This window comes from Pelodiscus sinensis, chromosome 8 (assembly GCF_049634645.1).
Source record: "Pelodiscus sinensis isolate JC-2024 chromosome 8, ASM4963464v1, whole genome shotgun sequence".
Lineage (NCBI taxonomy): Eukaryota > Metazoa > Chordata > Testudines > Trionychidae > Pelodiscus > Pelodiscus sinensis.
Window position 1 is genome coordinate 1,233,088 of NC_134718.1, and position 23,046 is coordinate 1,256,133.

The 23,046-nt window shown below is 74.5% G+C and overlaps 1 protein-coding gene across 1 annotated transcript in view; it reads left to right on the forward strand.

Annotated features, from left to right (window-relative positions):
* SLIT1 (slit guidance ligand 1) overlaps nucleotides 1-23,046 on the forward strand; it is an 85,186-nt gene that overhangs the window by 49,372 nt on the left and 12,768 nt on the right. The window contains 20 exon segments of the mRNA XM_075934482.1: nucleotides 258-360; nucleotides 362-422; nucleotides 1,779-1,926; nucleotides 3,415-3,486; nucleotides 4,154-4,225; nucleotides 5,690-5,761; nucleotides 5,835-5,978; nucleotides 6,057-6,220; nucleotides 7,050-7,073; nucleotides 7,518-7,662; nucleotides 8,252-8,326; nucleotides 8,804-8,947; nucleotides 10,393-10,536; nucleotides 11,682-11,848; nucleotides 13,780-13,912; nucleotides 14,640-14,708; nucleotides 16,806-16,877; nucleotides 17,051-17,122; nucleotides 19,669-19,740; nucleotides 21,937-22,098. Of these exon segments, the coding sequence (XP_075790597.1) occupies nucleotides 258-360; nucleotides 362-422; nucleotides 1,779-1,926; nucleotides 3,415-3,486; nucleotides 4,154-4,225; nucleotides 5,690-5,761; nucleotides 5,835-5,978; nucleotides 6,057-6,220; nucleotides 7,050-7,073; nucleotides 7,518-7,662; nucleotides 8,252-8,326; nucleotides 8,804-8,947; nucleotides 10,393-10,536; nucleotides 11,682-11,848; nucleotides 13,780-13,912; nucleotides 14,640-14,708; nucleotides 16,806-16,877; nucleotides 17,051-17,122; nucleotides 19,669-19,740; nucleotides 21,937-22,098 (2,115 nt within the window).

Below are 23,046 nucleotides of genomic sequence, written 5' to 3' on the forward strand. Positions count from 1 at the left end.
GAAGGGAGGGGGAGGGGGGAGGGGAGGGAGGGCCCTGGGGTGGGGGAGGGGAGGGGAGGGAGGGCCCTGGGACGGGGGAGGGGAGGGCCCCGGGGCTGGGGTGCACCGGGCTGGGCACGGGAAGGGACGTTGGGGGGCAGCAGGGGGACACGCTGCAGGAGCTGCCCCCCTCGGCTGCTGCCCCTTCCCCTCGCTGGGGTCCCGCAGGTGCCTGGGCCCCCGGGAGACCCTGACACCGACCCTCTGCCCGTCCCCAGCCGCCTCCACTCCAACCAGCTGCTCTGCGACTGCCGCCTGGGCTGGCTCTCGCCGTGGCTGCGGCAGCGCCCCGCCGTGGGGCTGTTCACACAGTGCGCTGCCCCCCCCCCCGCTCCGCGGCCTGCCCCTGGCCCAGCTCCAGAAAAGCGAGTTCAGCTGCTCAGGTGAGGGGCTGCCCTGGCCTCGGGGGGGGGGCGACTGGGCTACAGGGACCCTGCCTTGGGGGCTGGGCTGCGGGGGGGGGGCGCAGGTGCCGCTCAGATGGGGGGCCCGACGTCAGCCCAGGATCCGGGGCTGGCTGGACGCGGGGGAGCCGGTTTGGCCGGGAGCTGGCGGGAGCCCCCCGCTGAGGGTCCGCGAGGCCTCGCCCGCCCTGCTCTGCCAAGCTGGGAGCCGAGACGATGGGCCCGGCTGAGCCCTCGGCGGGCCGCTCCTCCGGCCCCTCCCCGCAGTCCGGGACCTCCCGCTCACCTGGAGGGCTCCGAGAGCTCGGCCGGCTCCCTCGGCTGCGTTAGAGCCGCCCGGGGACCAGGGCGCCTCCGGCATCTCTAACCTGGGCTCTCGGCCGCGGCCGCCCCCTCCTGCCCACGCGGCACGTCACCGACGTGGAGGAGCTGCCCGTGTGGCCAGTGCCAGGCGCCCCGGGGGGCTGAGGGCAACCGGCACTGAGGGGGGTGGCTTCGGCCCCACCCTGCTTGTCCCGTGCCCAGCTTGCGGCAAGGAGGCGAGGGCCGTGCGGGGCTCGGGGCCGGCTCCCTGCCCACCCTGGCTCAGCGCCCCCGAGGAACTGGTCTAGTTCTAGTCTCGGCCTTCGCCGCCGGGACAGGGAGAGACCCAGCCTGGGCGTGTTGCCTGCGCCTGGGCTCTCGGGCTCCGGGGACGCGTTACTTGCAGGAGTGTCTAGCGTGGCCCCGTTCCTGCCTGGCTGCTGAGACCCCCGGCGCCCTCTCCGCCAAGCAGTCCCGGTGTCTCACTGTGGCGCGGGGTCAGGGCTCCGGCTCCTTTCGGCCGCCAGCCACCCTGGGGAGAGGCGGGCGCAGAGGCAGCGTGGCGCCCTCCCCCCGGTGGGGCTCTAGTCTCTGACAAGGCTCCGGCACCGCGCCAGGCTCGCCCGCGGCTGAGGTAGGTGCCATCGAGCGGCGCTGAGCCCTGAGCGGCACTGACCCCCCTGCCCTTGTGCTGCCCCGGGGCCCGGGCGGACGTGTGACCTCTCGCCGTTCGGTGCCACCCTCCGCGGGCCCTTTGCCAGAGCCGGGAGGGCGAGCTACGGAGCCTGTCAGCCGGTCCTCGAGCCGCCCTGCCCAGCCGCCCGGCTGGCACTGGCCACGTGCCCACCTGTTACCAGCTCCCCGGCACAGACTGGGGGCAGGGCTGGGCAGCCAGCAGGGCCCAGGCTGCCAGGGAAGGGTGCTGCCGCCGGCCTGGGGGAAGAAGGAGGCTCTCTGGGGCCGGGGGCAGGGTGGTGCTCGGTGCCCAGCCGTGTTCCCCCTCACTCAGCTGCTGCTTTGCCTCCCTGGCAGGACAAACGGACGCCGCCCAGGCCCAGCTCTGCAGCCTCCCCTCCGGCTCCTGCCCCGCCATGTGCACCTGCAGCAACAGCGTGGTGGACTGCCGCGGCAAGGGGCTGACGGCCATCCCCGCCAACCTGCCCGAGGGCATGACGGAGATGTGAGTGCCTGGGGCAGCCCTCTGCCCGCGGGCGCGGCCCGGCCCCTTCGCGCCCCGCCCCCTCTGCGCCCGGCAACCCCGCCCCTTCTGCGCCTGGCCCCTCTGCGCCCGGCAACCCCGCCCCTTCTGCGCCTGGCCCCTCTGCGCCCGGCAACCCCGCCCCTTCTGCGCCTGGCCCCTCTGCGCCCGGCAACCCCGCCCCCTCTGCGCCTGGCCCCTCTGCGCCCGGAAACCCCGCCCCCTCTGCACCTGGCTCCTCTGCGCCCGGAAGCCCCGCCCCCTCCGTGCCCCGCCTCCTCTGTGCCCGCCTCCTCTGCGCCTCGGTCCCTCTGCCCCCTCTGCACCTCGCCCCTCTGCGCCCGGAAACCCCGCCCCCTCCGTGCCCCGCCCCCTCTGCGCCCGCCTCCTCTGCGCCCCGGCCCCTCCGCCCCCTCTGCACCTGGCCCCTCTGTGCCCGGCAACCCCGCCTCCTCTGCACCTGGCCCCTCTGTGCCCGGAAACCCCGCCCCCTCTGCGCCCGCCTCCTCCGCGCCCCGGCCCCTCCATCCCCTCTGCGCCTGGTCCCTCCGCCCCCTCTGCACCTGGCAACCCCGCCCTCTCCATGCCCTGGCAACCCCGCCCCCTCTGCGCCCCAGCACCTCTGCCCCACCCAACCCCTCTGTGCCCCAGCACTCCCACCCTAACCGCACTCTAATCCATCCACAGCGCAGCCCCACCCCCCAGCAATCCTGACCCAACCTTTCAACGCCCCCCCCAGCACCACTCCCCACCAGCCCCATGATGGTCCAGGGAGCCCTGCCAGGAGAAGGGGCTGGTCACCCATCCCTGACTGCCCGGGACCTCCCGCAAGTCCTGCCCCGGCTGACACCCACCCGCAGCTGCGCTGGCTGGGGGGGTCACAGCCCCCGTGCCCTGAGCCCTGCGACCGGACAGCCCCGAACTGGCCTCGAAGGTCACCTGGAGCCAGCCCAGGCCGAGCCCACAGAAAGCGCCCCAGGGGAGAGATGGGGTTGGGGCAACTCCCTACAGCCAGTGACCCCAAGCGCCCCCTGCTGGGAGAGGCTGGGACTGGGACAGCCAGAATCCTCCCCGCCAGTGCCCCCTGCAGGGCCAGGCTGGGACTGGCATAGCTGGGACCCCTCCCCACAGCCATTCCTGCCCCCCCCCCCCCGCACAGCGCCCCCTGCAGGGCCAGGCTGGGACTGGCATAGCTGGGACCCCTCCCCACAGCCATTCCTGCCCCCCCCCGCACAGCGCCCCCTGCAGGGCTAGGCTGGGACTGGCATAGCTGGGACCCCTCCCCACAGCCATTCCTGCCCCCCCGCACAGCGCCCCCTGCAGGGCCAGGCTGGGACTGGCATATTTGGGACCCCTCCCCACAGCCATTCCTGCCCCCCCCCCCCCGCACAGCGCCCCCTGCAGGGTGAGGCCGGGATCAGGCTGCTGGGGGCTGTTGAGCAGAGCTGGTTCATTTTGCGTCTCCCGCAGACGCCTGGAGCTGAACGGGATCAGATCCATCCCCCCCGGGACCTTCTCGCCCTACAAGAAGCTGCGGCGGATGTAAGTGTCCCAAGCCAGACCCTGGGCACAGCACTGCCCCCAGCCCCCTGCCCATTGCCCCAAGCTCCTGCCCCCGGCCCCGCTGCCGGCTCCGGGTTTCAGCCCGAGCGGAGCCCCAGGGGGCTGGCCCCTCCCCCATGGACCTGCAGCCCCTCAGCTCCACGCCCGCTGGGGCCCTGTCGGGGGCCCCTCAGTGCCGGGCTCGCCCCGCAGACACCAGCAAGGCCCAGGGTGTCTGTGGGGAACCTAGGCCTGCGGACGGGGCTCACAACAGAGACACCTGAGGCTCCCCCCAGCCTTGCTCTTGGGAGCCAGATCGCAGCCCATCACCCTCTCGTCAGGGCGCCTGCCTGCTGCAGCATGTAACCCGTCGTCCGAGCAGGGCGCATGTGGGAGAGAACCGGCCCGATCCTCCAGCCTGGGGCCCCGCCTGCCCCGGGGCGCCCCCGGTCCTTGCCCCCCACAGCGAGGGCGGCTGGGCGAAGGCCTGGCTCCCCCGGGCGAGCCGCGATTATGCTCAGGGGATTCCGGGCAGCCCTGCCAAGGGGGGCCCCTGTGCCTGGGCAGGGCTGGCGCGTGGGGGGCAAGGATAATGTGGGGGGGCAGGATGACGCGGGGAGGTCCGCGAGGGGCAGGGCAACGCTGGCCATTCCCCTTTGCCTTGCAGTGACCTGAGCAACAACCAGATCTCGGAGATCGCGCCCGACGCCTTCCAGGGGCTGCGCTCGCTGAACTCGCTGTGAGTCGCTGCCCCCCCACCCCACAGCCCCTGCGCCCCCCACGGCTCCCCGGCACCCCCTCTCCTGCACCACAGCCCCTGTGCCCCCCACAGCTCCCCGGCACCCCCTCTCCTGCCCCACAGCCCCTGTGCCCCCCACGGCTCCCCGGCACCCCCTCTCCTGCCCCACAGCCCCTGGGTCCCCCACGGCTCCCCGGCACCCCCCTCTCCTGCCCCACAGCCCCTGGGTCCCCCACGGCTCCCCGGCACCCCCCTCTCCTGCCCCACAGCCCCTGGGTCCCCCACAGCTCCCCGGCACCCTCTCTCCTGCCCCACAGCCCCTGTGCCCCCCACGGCTCCCCGGCACCCCCTCTCCTGCCCCACAGCCCCTGGGTCCCCCACAGCTCCCCGGCACCCCCTCTCCTGCCCCACAGCTCCTGGGCCCCCCACGGCTCCCCGGCACCCCCCACTCCTGCCCCACAGCCCCTGCATCCCCACCCCCAGCAGCCATCACTTCCACTCTACAGATCTTGCCTTTGACCTGTTGTGTGAAGATGCTCAGCCCTGGCTTGTGCGGCCAGTGTGGGGGGAGGTGGGGGTGGGGATCCCCAGGCTGGGGCAGCAGTGGGAAGGCTGGCAGCTGTGGGGTGCGTGGGGGGCGGGGGTCCCCAGGCTGGGGTGGGGAAGGCTGGTAGCTGTGGGGCGCGTGGGGGCTGACGGGGGGAAGGCTGGTAGCTGTGGGGTGCATGGAGGCTGACGGGGGGAAGGCTGGTAGCTGTGGGGCGCGTGGGGGCCGGGGCGGGGGGAAGGCTGGTAGCTGTGGGGCGCGTGGGGGCCGGGGCGGGGGGAAGGCTGGTAGCTGTGGGGCACGTGAGGGGCGGCGGGGGGAAGGCTGGTAGCTGTGGGGCGCGTGGGGGCCGGGGCGGGGGGAAGGCTGGTAGCTGTGGGGCGCGTGGGGGCCGGGGCGGGGGGAAGGCTGTAGGCCGTGGGGCGCGTGGGGGCCGGGGCGGGGGGAAGGCTGTAGGCCGTGGGGCGCGGGGGGCGGTGGGGGGAAGGCTGTAGGCCGTGGGGCGCGTGGGGGCCGGGGCGGGGGGAAGGCTGGTAGCTGTGGGGCGCGGGGGGCGGCGGGGGGAAGGCTGTAGGGCGCGGGGGGCGGCAGGGGGAAGGCTGTAGGCCGTGGGGCGTGTGGAGGCTGACGGGGGGAAGGCTGGTAGCTGTGGGGCGCGTGGGGGCCGGGGCGGGGGGAAGGCTGTAGGCCGTGGGGCGCGTGGGGGCTGGGGCGGGGGGAAGGCTGGTAGCTGTGGGGCGCGGGGGGCGGCAGGGGGAGGCTGTAGGCCGTGGGGCGCGTGGAGGCTGACGGGGGGAAGGCTGGTAGCTGTGGGGCGCGGGGGGGCCGGGGCGGGGGGAAGGCTGTAGGCCGTGGGGCGCGGGGGGCCGGGGCGGGGGTCCCGGGCTGTGAGCAGTGACGGGGGCTCTCCATTGCAGGGTGCTGTACGGGAACAAGATCACGGAGCTGCCGAGGGGCGTCTTCGGGGGGCTCCACGCGCTGCAGCTCCTGTAAGTGGGGGGCGGGGGGCTGGGGGGGCGGAGCCCGGCCGGCCCGGCCCTGACGTCTCGCTGCCTCCTGCAGGCTCCTCAACGCCAACAAGATCAACTGCGTCCGGGCCGACGCCTTCCTGGACCTGGCCAGCCTGTCCCTGCTCTCGCTCTACGACAACAAGCTGCAAGGCCTGGCCAAGGGAACCTTCGCGCCCCTGCGGGCCATCCAGACCCTGTGAGCGCCGGGGGGTGGGGGGGCTCTGCCGGCGGAGCCCAGCACGGAGCCCCCCCTCACCCGCCCCCGTCCCCCCAGGCACCTGGCTCAGAACCCCTTCATCTGCGACTGCCACCTGCGCTGGCTGGCCGACTTCCTGCGCGCCAACCCCATCGAGACCAGCGGCGCCCGCTGCGCCAGCCCCCGCCGCCTGGCCAACAAGCGCATCGGCCAGGTCAAGAGCAAGAAGTTCCGCTGCTCGGGTGAGCCCCGCCCCCGCTGCCCGGGCCCCGCCCCCAGAGCCCGGGCCCCGCCCCCCCAGAGCCCGGGCCCCGCCCCCCAGAGCCTGGGCCCCGCCCCCCCCAGTGCCTGGGCCCTGCCCCCAGAGCCCGGGCCCCGCCCCCCCAGTGCCTGGGCCCCGCCCCCCCAGTGCCTGGGCCCCGCCCCCAGAGCCCGGGTCCCGCCCCCCCCAGTGCCTGGGCCCCGCCCCCCAGTGCACGGGCCCCGCCCCCAAGTGCACGGGGCCCTGCCCCCAAGTGCACGGGGCTCTGCCCCCAAGTGCACAGGGCCCCGTCCCCAGTGCCTGGGCCTCGCCCCCAAGTGCCCGGGCCCTGCCTCCAAGTGCCCGGGCTCCACCCCCACTTCCCAAGGCCCCTCCCTGCCCCCACTGCCCAAGGCCCCTCCATGCTGCCTGAGGCCTATCCCTGCCCACTGCTACCTTGGGGGTGCAAGGGAGCAGCTCAGTGGGGTGCTGCTCTTGTCCCCGGGACCTGGTCCCCATGGGGGGAGCTGGAGGCTGGTGCACCCGTGTGCAGAGCGGGTGGTGGGATGAGCTGGGGCGCAGCCTCCTTCTCCTGCCCCTCTTTTGGGGAGCCAGAGCCCAGCCTGGGGAGCGCCCTGCCCGGCCGCTAAGGCCTCACCTGAGCCCCGGACTCCGCAGAGCTCACCATCTGCACAGGCAGAGCGAGGGAGGCAGGGAAACTGAGGCACGGGGCTGGCGGGACTGGCCCAAGCTCAGCCTGTCTCACCGGGGCGAGTGGAGGGGCTCTCGCCAGCCCCACAGCTGACGAGTTTGTGCCTTTCTCCCCGCAGCCAAGGAGCAGTACTTCATCCCAGGTACGCGGCCGAGCAGGGCTGCGGGCGGGGGTCACAGGGAGGAGGTCAGCTGGGCCCCTCCCCCGCCGGCCCCCCGGCACAGACGGGAACTGCTCCCTGCCGGGACTGGATCCTGTGCCTGAACCCCGGGCGGGCGAGGTGCCGCTCCAGGCGCTGGGGTAGGACTGAGGCCAACTAGTCCTGCCCCATCCCAGTGCCCAGCGCCCCCCTGGGACTGCCCCCGGCCCAGCGCCCCCCTGGGACTGCCCCCGGCCCAGCGCCCCACCCGCATCGCCCCCGGCCCAGCGCCCCCTGGGACTGCCCCCGGCCCAGCGCCCCCCTGGGACTGCCCCCGGCCCAGCGCCCCACCCGCATCGCCCCCAGCCCAGCGCCCCGCCCCCACCAGGCCGCCTCTCCCATTGGGGCCGCTGGCTGCCAGCTCTCCCGGGCGTCTCTTTCCCGCAGGCACGGAGGGGCACCAGCTGAACAGCGAGTGCACCAGCGACGTGAGCTGCCCGCCCAAGTGCCGCTGCGAGGCCGGCGTGGTGGAGTGCGCCAGCCTCAAACTCACCAAGCTGCCGGAGCGCATCCCGCAGAACACGGCCGAGCTGTGAGCCCCTCCCCCGCGGCTCCCGCCCCGGCACGCTGGCCCCTCCCCCGCGGCTCCCGCGCCGCGACCTGCCCCGGCACGCTGGCCCCTCCCCCGCGGCTCCCGCGCTGCGACCTGCCCACGCATGCTGGCCCCTCCCCCGCGGCTCCCGCCCCGGCACGCTGGCCCCTCCCCCGCGGCTCCCGCGCCGCGACCTGCCCCCGCACGCTGGCCCCTCCCCCGCGGCTACCGCGCCGCGACCTGCCCCAGCAAGCTGGCCCCTCCCCCGCGGCTCCCGCGCCGCGACCTGCCCCAGCAAGCTGGCCCCTGCCCCGTGGCTCCCGCGCCGCGACCTGCCCCAGCAAGCTGGCCCCTCCCCCGCGGCTCCCGCGCCGCGACCTGCCCCAGCAAGCTGGCCCCTCCCCTGTGGCTCCCTCCCCCTGTCCTGCCCGGTGCTCTGTCTGTCTGACTCACTGGACTCCCATGCGGCGCCCGTCCTGGGCTCAGTGCCCGGCACACAGTTGCCCCTGTGCAGGGGCTGGGCGGTTCCTTCCCCCTCCATGCGCTGCTGGGGTCTCAGCGCTCGCTGCTCTTCTCTCCCCGGCACCAGGCGCCTGAACAACAACGAAATCTCCGTCCTGGAGGCCACGGGGCTCTTCAAGAAGCTCCCACACCTGAAAAAGATGTGAGTGTGTCCCAGCGAGCCCTGGGGATGGCAGGGGTGTGTGTGTGCAGGCAAATGACGGGAGTTGGGGCGGCAGTGGCAGATACAGGCAGAAGTTGCAGCATTAACCTGTGGAACTCACAGGTGCAAGATGTCGCTGAGGCCATGAGGCAAGCAGGAGCGGTGTTTCTAGAGCTCAAGAGAACAGCCAAAGTTGCAGTAACTCTCCCTTCCCAGGGCAGCTCTGCCAAGGGCAGGTTATTCGGGTAGTGCCCAGCAGGGGGTGCTGTGTGGGCTCTGTGGGGGCAGATCCCCCTGGCGAGGGATGGGCTGTCCCTGTGTCACGTAGGAAAGGACACCCCGGGGGCAGGGTGGGACCCAGCGGGGGAGGGACTGGGACCAGGCAGGGGGTGCCCTGCTGTGCAGGGGTGCTCTCTTGGGGGCTGACCCCCCCATCCCCTACCTAGGACCCAGCCTGCCGCTTCCCTCTCTCCCCAGCAACCTGAGTAACAACAAGGTGGCGGAGATCGAGGACGGGGCGTTCGAGGGGGCGGCGTCCGTGAGCGAGCTGCACCTGACGGCCAATCGCCTGGAGTCGGTGCGCAGCGGCATGTTCCGGGGCCTGGCCGGGCTGCGCACCCTGTGAGTGGGGTGCCCGGCGTGGGGCAGGGCTGGGGGCTTCCTGGGGCTGCCCAGGGTCTGTGCGTGCAGCGCCTGCCAGGCGGGGAGGGGCGCGTCTCTGCGGCAGGGCTCCCGGGCGGCGCTTTGAGGTGGATGCGAGACCTTGACGTTGGCAAAGCTTTGGACACGGACTCCCACGGGCAGGGAAGGGGCTGGGTTGGATCAATGGACGGTAGGATGGGCAGGGAGCTGGCTCGACTGTCGGGCCCAACAGCTCCATGGCAGGCTGGCGGCGGCTTTCTAGCGGGGTGTCCCGGGGTCGGTTCTAGGGCCCGTTTTGTTCAACAGCTTTATGAATGACCTGGCGGAGGGGATGGGTTGCACCCTCAGCAAGTCTGCAGGTGGCACTAAGCTGGGGGAGAGGTAGATACGCTGGGGGGCAGGGACCTGGACGCATTGGAGGGTTGGGCCAAAAGAAATCGGATGAGGTTCAACAAGGACAAGGGCAGAGTCCTGCCCGTGGGAGGGGAGAATCCCGAGCACTGGTACAGGCTGGGGGCCGACGGGCTGGGCAGCCGTTCTGCACACAAGGGCCCGGGGGTGACAGTGGATGAGAAGCTGGAGAGGAGTCAGCAGGGGCCCTTGTGGCCAAGAAGGCTGATGGCGTATTAGGGGCATTAGGAGGAGCATTGCTGCCAGATCTAGAGACGTGATTATTCCCCTTTATTCAGCTCTGGTGAGGCCGCATCTGGAGTGTTGTGTCCAGTTCTGGGCCCCCCACTACAGAAGGGATGTGGACGCATTGGAGAGGGTCCAGTGGAGGGCAACCAAAATGATGAGGGGGCTGGAGCACGTGACCTACGAGGAGAGGCTGAGGGACTTGGGTTTGTTCAGTCTGCAGAAGCGAAGAGTGAGGGGGGATTTGAGAGCAGCCTGCAACTCCCTGCAGGGGGTTCCAGAGAGGATGGAGAGAGGCTGTTCTCAGTGGGGGCAGAACGAGGAGCAATGGGCTCAAGTTGCAGTGGGGCAGGTGTAGGTGGGAGTTTAGGAAAAACAATTTCCCTAGGCGGGCGGGAAAGCGCTGGGCTGGGTTCCCTGGGGGGGGGGGTGGAATCTCTGTCCCTAGGGGTGTTTCAGTCTCGGGTGGACACAGCCCTGGCTGGGATGGTTGAGTCGGGCTGGTCCTGCCTTGGGGGGTGGTCTGGACTCGGTGCCTCCTGAGCTCTCCTCCAGCCCTGGGATTCTACTGGCAAGGTGAGTGTGGCAGGCGAGGGGCTGAAGGGGCAAGGGGGCAGGGCGGGTGGGGCAGGCGAGGGGCTGAAGGGGCAAGGGGGCAGGGCGGGTGGGGCGGGCGAGGGGCTGAAGGGGCAGGGCGGGTGGGGCGGGCGAGGGGGCACGGGCCTGGGGAGCCAGACTGGGGACCGTGCGCAGAGCCATTCACCCCCCCCACCACCACCCCCCGCCAGGATGCTGCGGAACAACCGCATCAGCTGCATCCACAACGACAGCTTCACGGGGCTGCACAACGTGCGTCTGCTCTCGCTGTACGACAACCAGATCAGCACCATCGCGCCCGGCGCCTTCGACACGCTGCACTCGCTCTCCACGCTGTGAGTCCCCCGCCTGGGAGCCCCGCCCCCCCCGCCTGGGAGCCCCGCCCCCCCCCGCCTGCGAGCCCCGCCCCCCCGCCTGCGAGCCCCGCCTTCCCCCCCACCTGCGAGCCCCGCCCCCCCACCTGGGAGCCCCGCCCCCCCGCCTGGGAGCCCCGCCCCCCCCGCCTGCGAGCCCCGCCTTCCCCCCCACCTGCGAGCCCCGCCCCCCCCACCTGGGAACCCCGCCCCTCCCCTGCCTGGGAGCCCCGCCCCTCCCCTGCCTGGGAGCCCCGCCCCATCCCTGCCTGGGAGCCCCGCCTTCCCCCCCGCCTGCGAGCCCCGCCTTCCCCCCCGCCTGCGAGCCCCGCCCCCCCGCCTGGGAACCCCCGCCCCTCCCCCGCCTGGGAGCCCCGCCCCTCCCCTGCCTGGGAGCCCCACCTTCCCCCCCCCCGCCTGGGAGCCCCGCCCCTCCCCCGCCTGGGAGCCCCGCCTCTCCCCCGCCTTTCCCCCCCCGCCTGGGAGCCCCGCCCCTCCCCCACCGCCTGGGAACCCTGCCCCTCCCCCCCCGCCTGGGAGCCCCGCCCCTCCCCCGCCTGGGAGCCCCGCCCCATCCCTGCCTGGGAGCCCCGCCTTCCCCCCCGCCTGGGAGCCCCGCCCCTCCCCTGCCTGGGAGCCCCACCTTCCCCCCCCCCGCCTGGGAGCCCCGCCCCTCCCCCGCCTGGGAGCCCCGCCTCTCCCCCGCCTTTCCCCCCCCCGCCTGGGAGCCCCGCCCCTCCCCCACCGCCTGGGAACCCTGCCCCTCCCCCACCGCCTGGGAACCCTGCCCCTCCCCCTGCCTGGGAGTCCTGCCTTCCCCCACCGCCTGGGAAACCCACCCTCCCCCCCACCTGGGAACCCTGCCCCTCCCCCTGCCTGGGAACCCTGCCCCTCCCCCTGCCTGGGAACCCTGCCCTCCCCCACCGCCTGGGAGCCCCGCCCTCCCCCACCACCTGGGAGCCCCGCCCTCCCCCACCGCCTTGGAACCCTGCTCGTTCCCCGCCGCCCAGGAACCCCACCCTCCCCTGCTGCCAGGGTAGCCCGCTGCTCCCCCGCCGGCTGCGCTCTCTGGGGTGGGTGCCCAGGCCCTGCCACCCCGTTAACCCATCGCCCCCCGGGCCGCGCAGGAACCTGCTGGCCAATTCCTTCCGCTGTAACTGCCGGCTGGGCTGGCTGGGCGAGTGGCTGCGGCGGAGGAAGATCGTGACGGGGAACCCCCGGTGCCAGCACCCCGACTTCCTGCGCCAGATCCCGCTGCAGGACGTGGCCTTGCCCGACTTCCGCTGCGAGCCAGGTCAGAGCCAGGCGGGAATTCCCACGGCCCTTCGGGTGGGGGGCGAATGGGCGGGTCCTTCAGCTGCGGCTGGGGCGGGGGCGCGCACAGGGCTGGGGGCGGAGTCGCAGGGCTGAGATGGGGGCGGAGTCAGAAGGCAGGGCTGGGGGCGGAGTCTCTGGGCTGGGGGCGGAGTCACAGGGCAGGGGTGGTTTGGCCGGTGCCGGGAACGGGAAGAAAGCGCAACGTGCGCCGGTGACACGAGGGCCGGGGAGCGGCAGACACTGCCGGAGGGTGCAAGCAGGGCAGGGCGCCGGGGGCCGGTGCCTGCCGTGGGAGCGGAGAGCCGGGCTGTGCTGGGGCCCAGGCGTGATCCCAGGCGCCCCGTGGCCATGGCTGCCGGAGAGCTGCCCGTCTGGGGCCCACAGGGCAGGAGGGAGCTGGCGGTGGGAGGCCTCGGAGTGGAGCCTCTCGACTGAGGAGAGGCTGGAGCCTGCCCCGCGGTGACGGGCTCCCGGAGCCCCACCGAGAGTCGCTTACGGGGGGCGTGTGACGGCGCCGGGGACCCCGACCCTGCAGCCAGACGGGATCCGCCGGCCGGTAGAGTAGGGCGGGTCATTGCTGCTGCGGATACAGCGCGGCCCGGGCGCCTTGGGGACGGGGGAGCAGGGGGCAGGCAGCCCCAGGCCCCGTGGGGGGGACAGGCCCTGACCCCGCACTCGGCTCAGCCCCTTCTCTTCGTGTTTGCCCAGCCCAGACTGCCCCGCCCCCCTCAGCCCTGGGTCACTCAACCCCCAGGTCCCCCCTTCCTTCCTTCACACCCTCCCCTGCCAGGTGAGAAGTTGCTAGGCCAGGGCCTCCCCCCCCCCCGGGCAGTGCTACAGCCACCGGCCAGCAGGGGTCACCCACGGCCCAACTCGGCCCCCAGTGGATGCCCAGCCAGAGGGTGTACAGCCCCCCCCCTCCCCCCGGGCAGTGCTACAGCCACCGGCCAGCAGGGGTCACCCACGGCCCAACTCGGCCCCCAGTGGATGCCCAGCCAGAGGGTGTACAGCCCCCCCCCCGACACTCGCAGGGGCAGTGGGGGCTTGTGCCGGGAAGACGCGTAGTCCCAGGCGCCAGGGCCCGGGGGGAGGGGAGGGAGGTGGAGTCTCCAGCACCGGCCACTTCTAACTCCGGTGGGTGTTTGTCTAGGAGGGTCGGGGCAGGGGCCTGGCCATGCAGTGCGGGGGCAGCCTACGGACCCAGCGGCTCTAGGCTGGGGCAGCCCGTGGTACCAGCGGCTCTAGGCTGGGGCAGCCCGTGGTCCCAGCGGCTCTAGGCTGGGGCAGCCTGTGGTCCCAGCGGCTCTAGGCTGGGGCAGCCCGTGGTCCCAGCGGCTCTAGGCTGGGGCAGCCCGTGGTCCCAGCGGCTCTAGGCGGGGGCAGCCCGTGGTCCCAGCGGCTCTAGGCGGGGCAGCCCGTGGTCCCAGCGGCTCTAGGCTGGGGCAGCCCGTGGTCCCAGCGGCTCTAGGCGGGGCAGCCCGTGGTCCCAGCGGCTCTAGGCGGGGCAGCCCGTGGTCCCAGCGGCTCTAGGCGGGGCAGCCCGTGGTCCCAGCGGCTCTAGGCTGGGGCAGCCCGTGGTCCCAGCGGCTCTAGGCTGGGGCAGCCCGTGGTCCCAGCGGCTCTAGGCTGGGGCAGCCCGTGGTCCCAGCGGCTCTAGGCTGGGGCAGCCCGTGGTCCCAGCGGCTCTAGGCGGGGCAGCCCGTGGTCCCAGCGGCTCTAGGCGGGGCAGCCCGTGGTCCCAGCGGCTCTAGGCGGGGCAGCCCGTGGTCCCAGCGGCTCTAGGCTGGGGCAGCCGTGGTCCCAGCGGCTCTAGGCTGGGGCAGCCCGTGGTCCCAGCGGCTCCAGGACATGGTGCAGGCCCACAGCAGGGCGGGGCCGTGACTGCTCTGTCTGCCCTCCGCCCCGCAGGCCAGGAGGAGCCGGGCTGTGCCCCGCGGCCGCAGTGCCCCCAGGAGTGCAGCTGCCTGGACACCGTCGTTCGCTGCAGCAACAAGCATCTCTCGGCCCTGCCCAAGGGGATCCCGAAGAATGTCACGGAGCTGTGAGTGCCCCCGACGCAGGCCCCCCCGGCCTCCCAGACCCACTGAGGGCAGGTCCCACTCCCAGGTCAGCTGGACCCACGCAGCCCTGGGCCGCCCCGGAGGTGGAAACGGGCTCCCAGGGCCAGAGAGGGGGCCAGGGCGGCCGAGCAGGGCGGCTCCAGTGCGGGGCCAGCAGCAGGGGCGAGAACATGCACACGCGTGTCCAGCCATCGCCGCACACGCACACGCACACGCCTGCACAGGCACATGGCACCCGTCCCAGGGCGGCTTGTCCTGCTAGTGCCCAGCAGGGGGCGCTGTGCGGCTCTGCGGGGCGGATCGGGCGGGATGGGCCCCAGCCCTTGTGTGTCACGTAGGACAGGGCACCCCAGGGGGCGGGGGCGACCCTGCAGGAGGTGCCAGGTGGTGCAGGGGGCGGGTCCCAGCTGGCACAACACAGACTAGCACATGGGCGCCCCCAGACCGGCACCCGCGGAGTGGCAGACCCACATGTATACGTGCAGGGCCACAGCTGTACGTGTGCCTGCACAAGCATGTGCGCTCGCACGTGCCCCTGCACATGTGCACGCTCACACGCGTGGGCCTGCTCACATCACAGACCGACGAACCCTGGCACAGACTCAGCCTCGCGCCCCCTGCTCCGCTCGGCCGGGGGTGGGGGTCTCTGTGCAGGGCCGGGGCCCCAGGAGCCAGCGCGGCCGGTGACAGGCCTGTGGTCTCTTGCAGGTACCTAGATGGCAACCAGCTCAGCCGGGTCCCTGGGGAGCTGTCCTCCTTCAGACACCTGCAGCTGGTGTGAGTACCCGGCCCGGCTGCCTGCAGGTCCCGTGGGCTGGGTGGGCAGAGCCGGGATCGGAGCCCTGCTCCTGCCGGCGCAGACCCGCCTGTGCAGGGGGTGAGGGCACAGGGCATGGCCCCGCAGCGTTCATGCTGTCCCGTGGGCCAGGAAATTCGCCGGGCTCCGGCTACCCAGCCCCCGCCTGTGTCTTGCCTCTCCCCTGGCCCAGGCCCGCCCACCTCCTAGCCCCGGGCTCTCGGGAAGGGGCAGCCGGCTGTGGTGGAAACAGCCCCTGAGCGTCCAGCCGCCCGGCGGGCAGGGGGCGCGTTGCTCTGCCCCAGCTGGTGCCCACCAGGAATCCTGCCACCGCGCTCCGGGCGCTGCTCAGCGTCCCTGCCACGTGCCCGGCGTGAGAGCCACGCCCAGGGCAGGGCATTCCAGGGCGGCGCGGCCGCGGGGCCGGCAGTGCTACTTGCGGGCGTCCAGGCGGGACGGTGTCCAGGGCTGTGACTGTGTCTGCGCCAGCCCCGCACCGATGACATCGCGGTCACGCCGCTTGTACACCAACCAGGCTGGCGGCCGGAGCTGGGCTTGGCCACGCCTGGGAAATGGCTTCCTTGCCCCGGGACGGCTGCCACGGGCCCAGGGCGCTGCCACGCGCCTGCAGCTGAGTCACTCTCAGGCACCTGGCCGCTCTGCCCAGGAAGGGCCGGGCGAGGGGGGGGGCACTAGGACCCAGCGGTGCCCTGTGCAGCTCTGTGCTGTGTGAGGATGGCTCTGGGGTATTCTGGGCCCTCTCTGTGGGTCAAATTCACCCGCACGGCCCTGCCCCAGCTAAGGCCTGAGGTGCAGTGTGGCTGGAGCGCCCCACTGCAGGGGGAGGGGGCCCCGAGCCTCGCAGTCCCAATCGCTGGGTTGGAGACATGCAGTGATCAAGAACCAGGGAAGCGTGGGACGCCGTGGCCCCCCGGGCGGGAGCAGGGAGCGGGGCAGCGAGGGACGCCGTGGCCCCCCGGGCGGGAGCAGGGAGCGGGGCAGCGAGGGATGCCGTGGCCCCCCGGGCGGGAGCAGGGAGCGGGGCAGCGAGGGACGCCGTGGCCCCCCGGGCGGGAGCAGGGAGCGGGGCAGCGAGGGACGCCGTGGCCCCCGGGCGGGAGCAGGGAGCGGGGCAGCGAGGGATGCCGTGGCCCCCCGGGCGGGAGCAGGGAGCGGGGGCAGCGAGGGATGCCGTGGCCCCCCCGGGCGGGAGCAGGGAGCGGGGCAGCGAGGGACGCCGTGGCCCCCCGGGCGGGAGCAGGGAGCGGGGCAGCGAGGGATGCCGTGGCCCCCCCGGGCGGGAGCAGGGACCGGGGCAGCGAGGGACGCCGTGGCCCCCCCGGGCGGGAGCAGGGAGCGGGGCAGCGAGGGACGCCGTGGCCCCCCGGGCGGGAGCAGGGAGCGGGGCAGCGAGGGACGCCGTGGCCCCCCTGGGCGGGAGCGGGCAGCGGGGCAGCGTGGGACGCCGTGGCCCCCCCAGGCGGGGAGCGGGGAGCGGGGCAGCGAGGGACGCCGTGGCCCCCCCGGGCGGGAGTGGGGAGCGGGGCAGCGTGGGACGCCGTGGCCCCCCCGGGCGGGAGCGGGGAGCGGGGCAGCGTGGGACGCCGTGGCCCCCCCGGGCGGGAGGGGGGCAGCGTGGGACGCCGTGGCCCCCCCGGGCGGGAGCGGGGCAGCGTGGGACGCCGTGGCCCCCCCGGGCGGGAGCGGGGCAGCAAGGGACGCCGTGGCCCCCCCGGGCGGGAGTGGGGCAGCGTGGGACGCCGTGGCCCCCCCGGGCGGGAGCGGGGCAGCAAGGGACGCCGTGGCCCCCCCGGGCGGGAGCGGGGCAGCAAGGGACGCCGTGGCCCCCCCGGGCGGGAGCGGGGCAGCGTGGGACGCCGTGGCCCCCCCGGGCGGGAGCGGGGCAGCGTGGGACGCCGTGGCCCCCCCGGGCGGGAGCGGGGCAGCGTGGGACGCCGTGGCCCCCCTGGGCGGGAGCGGGGCAGCGTGGGACGCCGTGGCCCCCCCGGGCGGGAGCGGGGCAGCGTGGGACGCCGTGGCCCCCCCGGTTGACCCCTGGCCGTGCTCCTGTTTTCCAGGGACTTGAGCAACAACAAGATCAGCTCCTTGAGCAACTCGTCCTTCAGCAACATGAGCCAGCTCACCACGCTGTGAGTCCTGCGCCGGGGGGGGGGGGGGGGCTGCAGCCAACAGGCCCCGGGCGGCGCCGCTCGAGGGCGCCCAGGGGCCGGGTCTGTGCCCGGGGAGGGGTGACGGCGAATGGCACGGCGGGGGCGGGGCAGCCTGCGTGTTGGGCCCTGACGGCCGGTTCCTGCCTCCCCAGGATCCTCAGCTACAACGCGCTGCGCTGCATCCCCCCGCTGGCCTTCGAGGGGCTCCGGGCGCTGCGGCTGCTGTAAGTGGGGGCCTGGGCAGGGCCTGGGGGGGGATCCGGGGTGAGAGGCGCGGCTTGAGGACGTGGGTCCCTCTTGGCTCGGGGCGGGGGTGGGGGGAGGTGCCAGGCACATTCTGTGCAGTGCCAGTGAACGGGGCATCTGTGGGCTGCAGACAGGCAAAGCGCGGGGCTGCTGCCGCCTTTTCGGCAGGCGAGCAGGCTGGGAATGCCAGGGGCCCGGGGCGCAGGGGGCCCCCGCCGGGCGGGCGAGCAGGCTGGGAATGCCAGGGGCCCAGGGCGCAGGGGGCCCCCGCCGGGCGGGCGAGCAGGCTGGGAATGCCAGGGGCCCGGGGCGCAGGGGGCCCCCGCCGGGCGGGCGAGCAGGCTGGGAATGCCAGGGGCCCGGGGCGCAGGGGGCCCCCGCCGGGCGGGCGAGCAGGCTGGGAATGCCAGGGGCCCCGGGGTGCAGGGGGCCCCCGCCGGGCGGGCGAGCAGGCTGGGAATGCCAGGGGCCCCGGGGTGCAGGGGGCCCCCGCCGGGCGGGCGAGCAGGCTGGGAATGCCAGGGGCCCCGGGGCGCAGGGGGTCCCCGCCGGGCGGGTGAGCAGGCTGGGAATGCCAGGGGCCCCGGGGTGCAGGGGGCCCGCGCCAGGTGGGCGAGCAGGCTGGGAATGCCAGGGGCCCCAGGGATCAGGGGGCCCGCGCCGGGCGGGCGAGCAGGCTGGGAATGCCAGGGGCCCGGGGCGCAGGGGGTCCCCGCCGGGTGGGCGAGCAGGCTGGGAATGCCAGGGGCCCCGGGGATCAGGGGGCCCGTGCCGGGCGGGTGAGCAGGCTGGGAATGCCAGGGGCCCTGGGGAGTAGGGGGCCCCCGCCGGGCGGGTGAGCAGGCTGGGAATGCCAGGGGCCCCGGGATCAGGGGGCCCGCGCCGGGCGGGTGAGCAGGCTGGGAATGCCAGGGGCCCTGGGGAGTAGGGGGCCCCCGCCGGGCTGGCGAGCAGGCTGGGAATGCCAGGGGCCCCGGGGCGCAGGGGGCCCCCGCCGGGTGGGCGAGCAGGCTGGGAATGCCAGGGGCCCCGGGGATCAGGGGGCCCGTGCCGGGCGGGTGAGCAGGCTGGGAATGCCAGGGGCCCGAGGCGCAGGGGGCCCCCGCCGGGCGGGCGAGCAGGCTGGGAATGCCAGGGGCCCGAGGTGCAGGGGGCCCCCGCCGGGCGGGCGAGCAGGCTGGGAATGCCAGGGGCCCCGGGGATCAGGGGGCCCCCGCCGGGGCGGGCGAGCAGGCTGGGAATGCCAGGGGCCCAGGGATCAGGGGGCCCGCGCCGGGCGGGCGAGCAGGCTGGGAATGCCAGGGGCCCGGGGCGCAGGGGGCCCCCGCCGGGCGGGCGAGCAGGCTGGGAATGCCAAGGGCCCCGGGGATCAGGGGGCCCCCGCCGGGCTGGCGAGCAGGCTGGGAATGCCAGGGGCCCCGGGGATCAGGGGGCCCCCGCCGGGCGGGCGAGCAGGCTGGGAATGCCAGGGGCCCCGGGGATCAGGGGGCCCCCGCCGGGCGGGCGAGCAGGCTGGGAATGCCAGGGGCCCAGGGCGCAGGGGGCCCCCGCCGGGCGGGCGAGCAGGCTGGGAATGCCAAGGGCCCCGGGGATCAGGGGGCCCCCGCCGGGCTGGCGAGCAGGCTGGGAATGCCAGGGGCCCCGGGGCGCAGGGGGCCCCCGCCGGGCGGGCGAGCAGGCTGGGAATGCCAGGGGCCCCGGGGCGCAGGGGGCCCCCGACGGGCGGGCGAGCAGGCTGGGAATGCCAGGGGCCCCGGGGATCAGGGGGCCCGCGCCGGGTGGGCGAGCAGGCTGGGAATGCCAGGGGCCCCGGGGCGCAGGGGGCCCCCGCCGGGTGGGCGAGCAGGCTGGGAATGCCAGGGGCCCCGGGGATCAGGGGGCCCCCGCCGGGTGGGCGAGCAGGCTGGGAATGCCAGGGGCCCCGGGGCGCAGGGGGCCCCCGCCGGGTGGGCGAGCAGGCTGGGAATGCCAGGGGCCCCGGGGCGCAGGGGGCCCCCGCCGGGCGGGCGAGCAGGCTGGGAATGCCAGGGGCCCCGGGGATCAGGGGGCCCCCGCCGGGCTGGCGAGCAGGCTGGGAATGCCAGGGGCCCCGGGGATCAGGGGGCCCCCGCCGGGCGGGCGAGCAGGCTGGGAATGCCAGGGGCCCAGGGCGCAGGGGGCCCCCGCCGGGCGGGCGAGCAGGCTGGGAATGCCAGGGGCCCCGGGGCGCAGGGGGCCCCCGCCGGGTGGGCGAGCAGGCTGGGAATGCCAGGGGCCCCGGGGCGCAAGGGGCCCCCGCCGGGCGGGCGAGCAGGCTGGGAATGCCAGGGGCCCCGGGGATCAGGGGGCCCCCGCCGGGCTGGCGAGCAGGCTGGGAATGCCAGGGGCCCCGGGGCGCAGGGGGCCCCCGCCGGGTGGGCGAGCAGGCTGGGAATGCCAGGGGCCCCGGGGATCAGGGGGCCCCCGCCGGGCGGGCGAGCAGGCTGGGAATGCCAGGGGCCCCGGGGCGCAGGGGCCCGCGCTGGCTAACAGCCTGGTCCCACAGGTCTCTGCACGGCAACAACATCTCCAGCCTGCCCGAGGGCCTCTTCGCCGACGCCAGCTCCTTGTCCCACCTGTGAGTAGCGCCCGGGGCCCGGGGCCCGGCTGAGCGGGGAGGCTCCCTCAGGCCACCAGCCCCGTCGGGCGCCCAAAGAGCAGGATCGTGCCCGGGCGGGTCCTTTGCCTTCGGGGTCGGAGCCGTCAGGCCACCCCGGGACCGTTCCAGCCCCCCTGCAGCCTGGCGCGCTCGCCTGGCCGAGGCCTGGGCTGGCTTGGCGCTGCACCACGATGCCGCCCTGCTCTGCCCGGCCCCGCCACAGGGCTCTGGGCCAGCTGACGATGGATTCGCTCGCTGCGGGCGTGGGCCTGGTCCGTGCAGAGGGGCCCAGCTGCTCCAGGCCCTGCGCTGCGGGACCGTGCGGCCCTCGCTCTCCAGCTGCCTCCTGCCAGCCTCGCAGGCCCACGCCCCTGGGCCCAGGACGAGGGCTCCCAGGGGAGAGACCCAGGCTCCTGGGGAGGGGTCTCCCGGAGAGAGGCTGCCTGGGGAACGGATCCCGGAGCCAGGACCTGCCGTCTCCGTCCTACGGCGCCTGGGCCTGGGCCCTCGGAGCGTCGGTGCGAAGCCTCCAGGGGAACGTCCCCCGACAGGCAGTCGCCTGGCTCCGGGATCCCCCTCCCTCCTAGCTGGCGCCCAGGCTCCGGGATCCCCCTCCCTCCTAGCTGGCGCCCAGGCTCCGGGATCCCCCTCCCTCCCAGCTGGCGCCCAGGCTCCGGGCAGGGGCTGGAGCCCAATTTGTGGGAGCTGTGTGCCCCCTGCAGGAGGAGCCATGGCACTGCACCCTTGTCCTCGCCATGCCCACCGGCGTTGGGTGGCCCGGCAGCGCCCACTGGCCGCCAGCATGCAGGGCGCTGCCTGCTAGGCCCCCGAGCCCAAACCTCCAGGAGCGCCTGGCTGCTTTGGGAGTGTGCTGGGGGCGCTTTGGAGGGAGGGAGGGGGAGCCCGCCCCCCGTGTGCAGGAGGGGCAGAGAGAGTCCTGGGGTGGGGGGGGGCAGGAGAGGCCAGGAGCCCTGTGTCCCTGGGCGGTCGGGGTGGGCGGGGGGAGGGGCGGGGGAGGCCAGGAGCCCTGTGTCCCTGGGCGGTCGGGGTGGGGGAGGCCAGGAGCCCTGTGTCCCTGGGCGGTCGGGGTGGGCGGGGGGGGAGGGGCGGGAGAGGCCAGGAGCCCTGTGTCCCTGGGCGGTCGGGGTGGGCGGGGGGGAGGGGCGGGAGAGGCCAGGAGCCCTGTGTCCCTGGGCGGTCGGGGTGGGCGGGGGGGTGGGGCGGGAGAGGCCAGGAGCCCTGTGTCTCTGGGCGGTCGGGGTGGGCGGGGGGGAGGGGCGGGAGAGGCCAGGAGCCCTGTGTCCCTGGGGGTATGTCTACACTCGTGGAACGAGGAGTACAGCTAGTTCGAATAGGAAGCCTAATCCGAACTAGCTAGTCCGTGTCGCGTGTAGCCGCGTGTAGCTGCGTGTAGCCGCGGGCACGCAGTCCGAACTAGCCGGCATTTAAAAATGGCGGCGCCCGGCTTATGCAAATGAAGCCCGGGAAATTCAAATCCCGGGCTTCATTTGCAACTCCGTATGACTACATTACCCCGCTAGTTTGAACTAGGGGGTAGTGTAGACAGACCCTGGGCGGGCGGGGCGGGCGGGAGAGGCCAGGAGCCCCGTGTCTCTGGGCAGTCGGGGGGGGGCGGGGGAGGCCAGGAGCCCCGTGTCTCTGGGCAGTCGGGGGGGGGCGGGGGAGGCCAGGAGCCCCGTGTCTCTGGGCAGTCGGGGGGGGGGCGGGGGAGGCCAGGAGCCCCGTGTCTCTGGGCAGTCGGGGGGGGGGCGGGGGAGGCCAGGAGCCCCGTGTCTCTGGGCAGTCGGGGGGGGGCGGGGGAGGCCAGGAGCCCCGTGTCTCTGGGCAGTCGGGGGGGGCGGGGGAGGCCAGGAGCCCCGTGTCTCTGGGCAGTCGGGGGGGGCGGGGGAGGCCAGGAGCCCCGTGTCTCTGGGCAGTCGGGGGGGGCGGGGGAGGCCAGGAGCCCCGTGTCTCTGGGCAGTCGGGGGGGGCGGGGGAGGCCAGGAGCCCCGTGTCCCTGGCGGTCGGGGAGGGCAGGGCAGCTGTCTTGTTCACAAATCCAGGGCTCTCGCCAAGGTCTCCCCGGCACACGCCCCGGCCGGGTCCGAGCGGCAGGGCAGCTGTTCCCGGGCTGGGCCGGCTCTCGCTCACTCGGCTTTGTTCCCCCCCGCCCAGCGCCATCGGGGCCAACCCCCTGCACTGCAGCTGCCACCTGCGCTGGCTCTCCAGCTGGGTGAAGACGGGCTACAAGGAGCCGGGCATCGCCCGCTGCGCCGGCCCGCCCCACATGGAAGGCAAGCTGCTGCTCACCACCCCCGCCAAGAAGTTTGAGTGCCAGGTGAGGGGCCCTGTGCAACGCCTGGCCTGGCCCGTGGGCACACCGAGCACATGGGCTGGGCAGGTCGCAGGCTGGGGGTCCTGTGCCGGGCTGGGGGTCGTGTGCCAGGCTGGGGGTCCTGTGCCGGGCTGAGGGTCCTGTGCCGGGCTGGGGGTCGTGTGCCGGGCTGGGGGTCGTGTGCCGGGCTGGGGGTCCTGTGCCGGGCTGGGGGTCCTGTGCCGGGCTGAGGGTCGTGTGCCGGGCTGGGGGTCCTGCCAGGCTGGGGGTCCTGTGCCGGGCTGGGGGTCGTGTGCCGGGCTGGGGGTCGTGCCGGGCTGGGAGCCTGAGCTCTACGCCCGGCTGAGATCCCTCCTGCATGTGGCTAAGTCCCTCCCCGGCCTGCATGTCCGGGGCAGCGAAGAGCAACAGGCGCTGGGGCCGGGAGGGACCGTGCCAGGCAGCCCAGCACAGCCAGAGAGCCTGCCCGGCCCCTGCCTCCCGCCCAGCCCCACAGGAACACAGTGACCCCTGGCCGCCGCGGCTGGGCTGGGCTGCTCTGCCGGTCGGTCCCTGGCCCGTAGCAGCGCTTGGAATCTCCCCCCCTCAGCCCTTGTGTGCAGTAGGGGGTGCTGGCTGCTTTGTGCCTGGCTGTACGTGTAGGGGAGAGCGCGGAGTCTCTGTGGAGTGTTCTCTGCAAGCAGGACGCTGGGAATCATTAACGAAGGGCCAGAGGATACGACAGAGAAGATATTTTGCCTCTGTATAAAACCCAGGGACGCCCACACCCTGAACGCTGCGCACAGACGTGGGCGCCGCATCTCAAACAAGATCTCTTGCTTTGGAAAAGGTTCAGAAAAGGGCAACAAGAATGCTGAGGTGTTTGGAGCGGGTCCATGTGACGAGAGATAAAAAGACTGAGTCTCCTCTGTTCTAAGCTGAAAAGACCAACGGGGGACACAATAGCGATC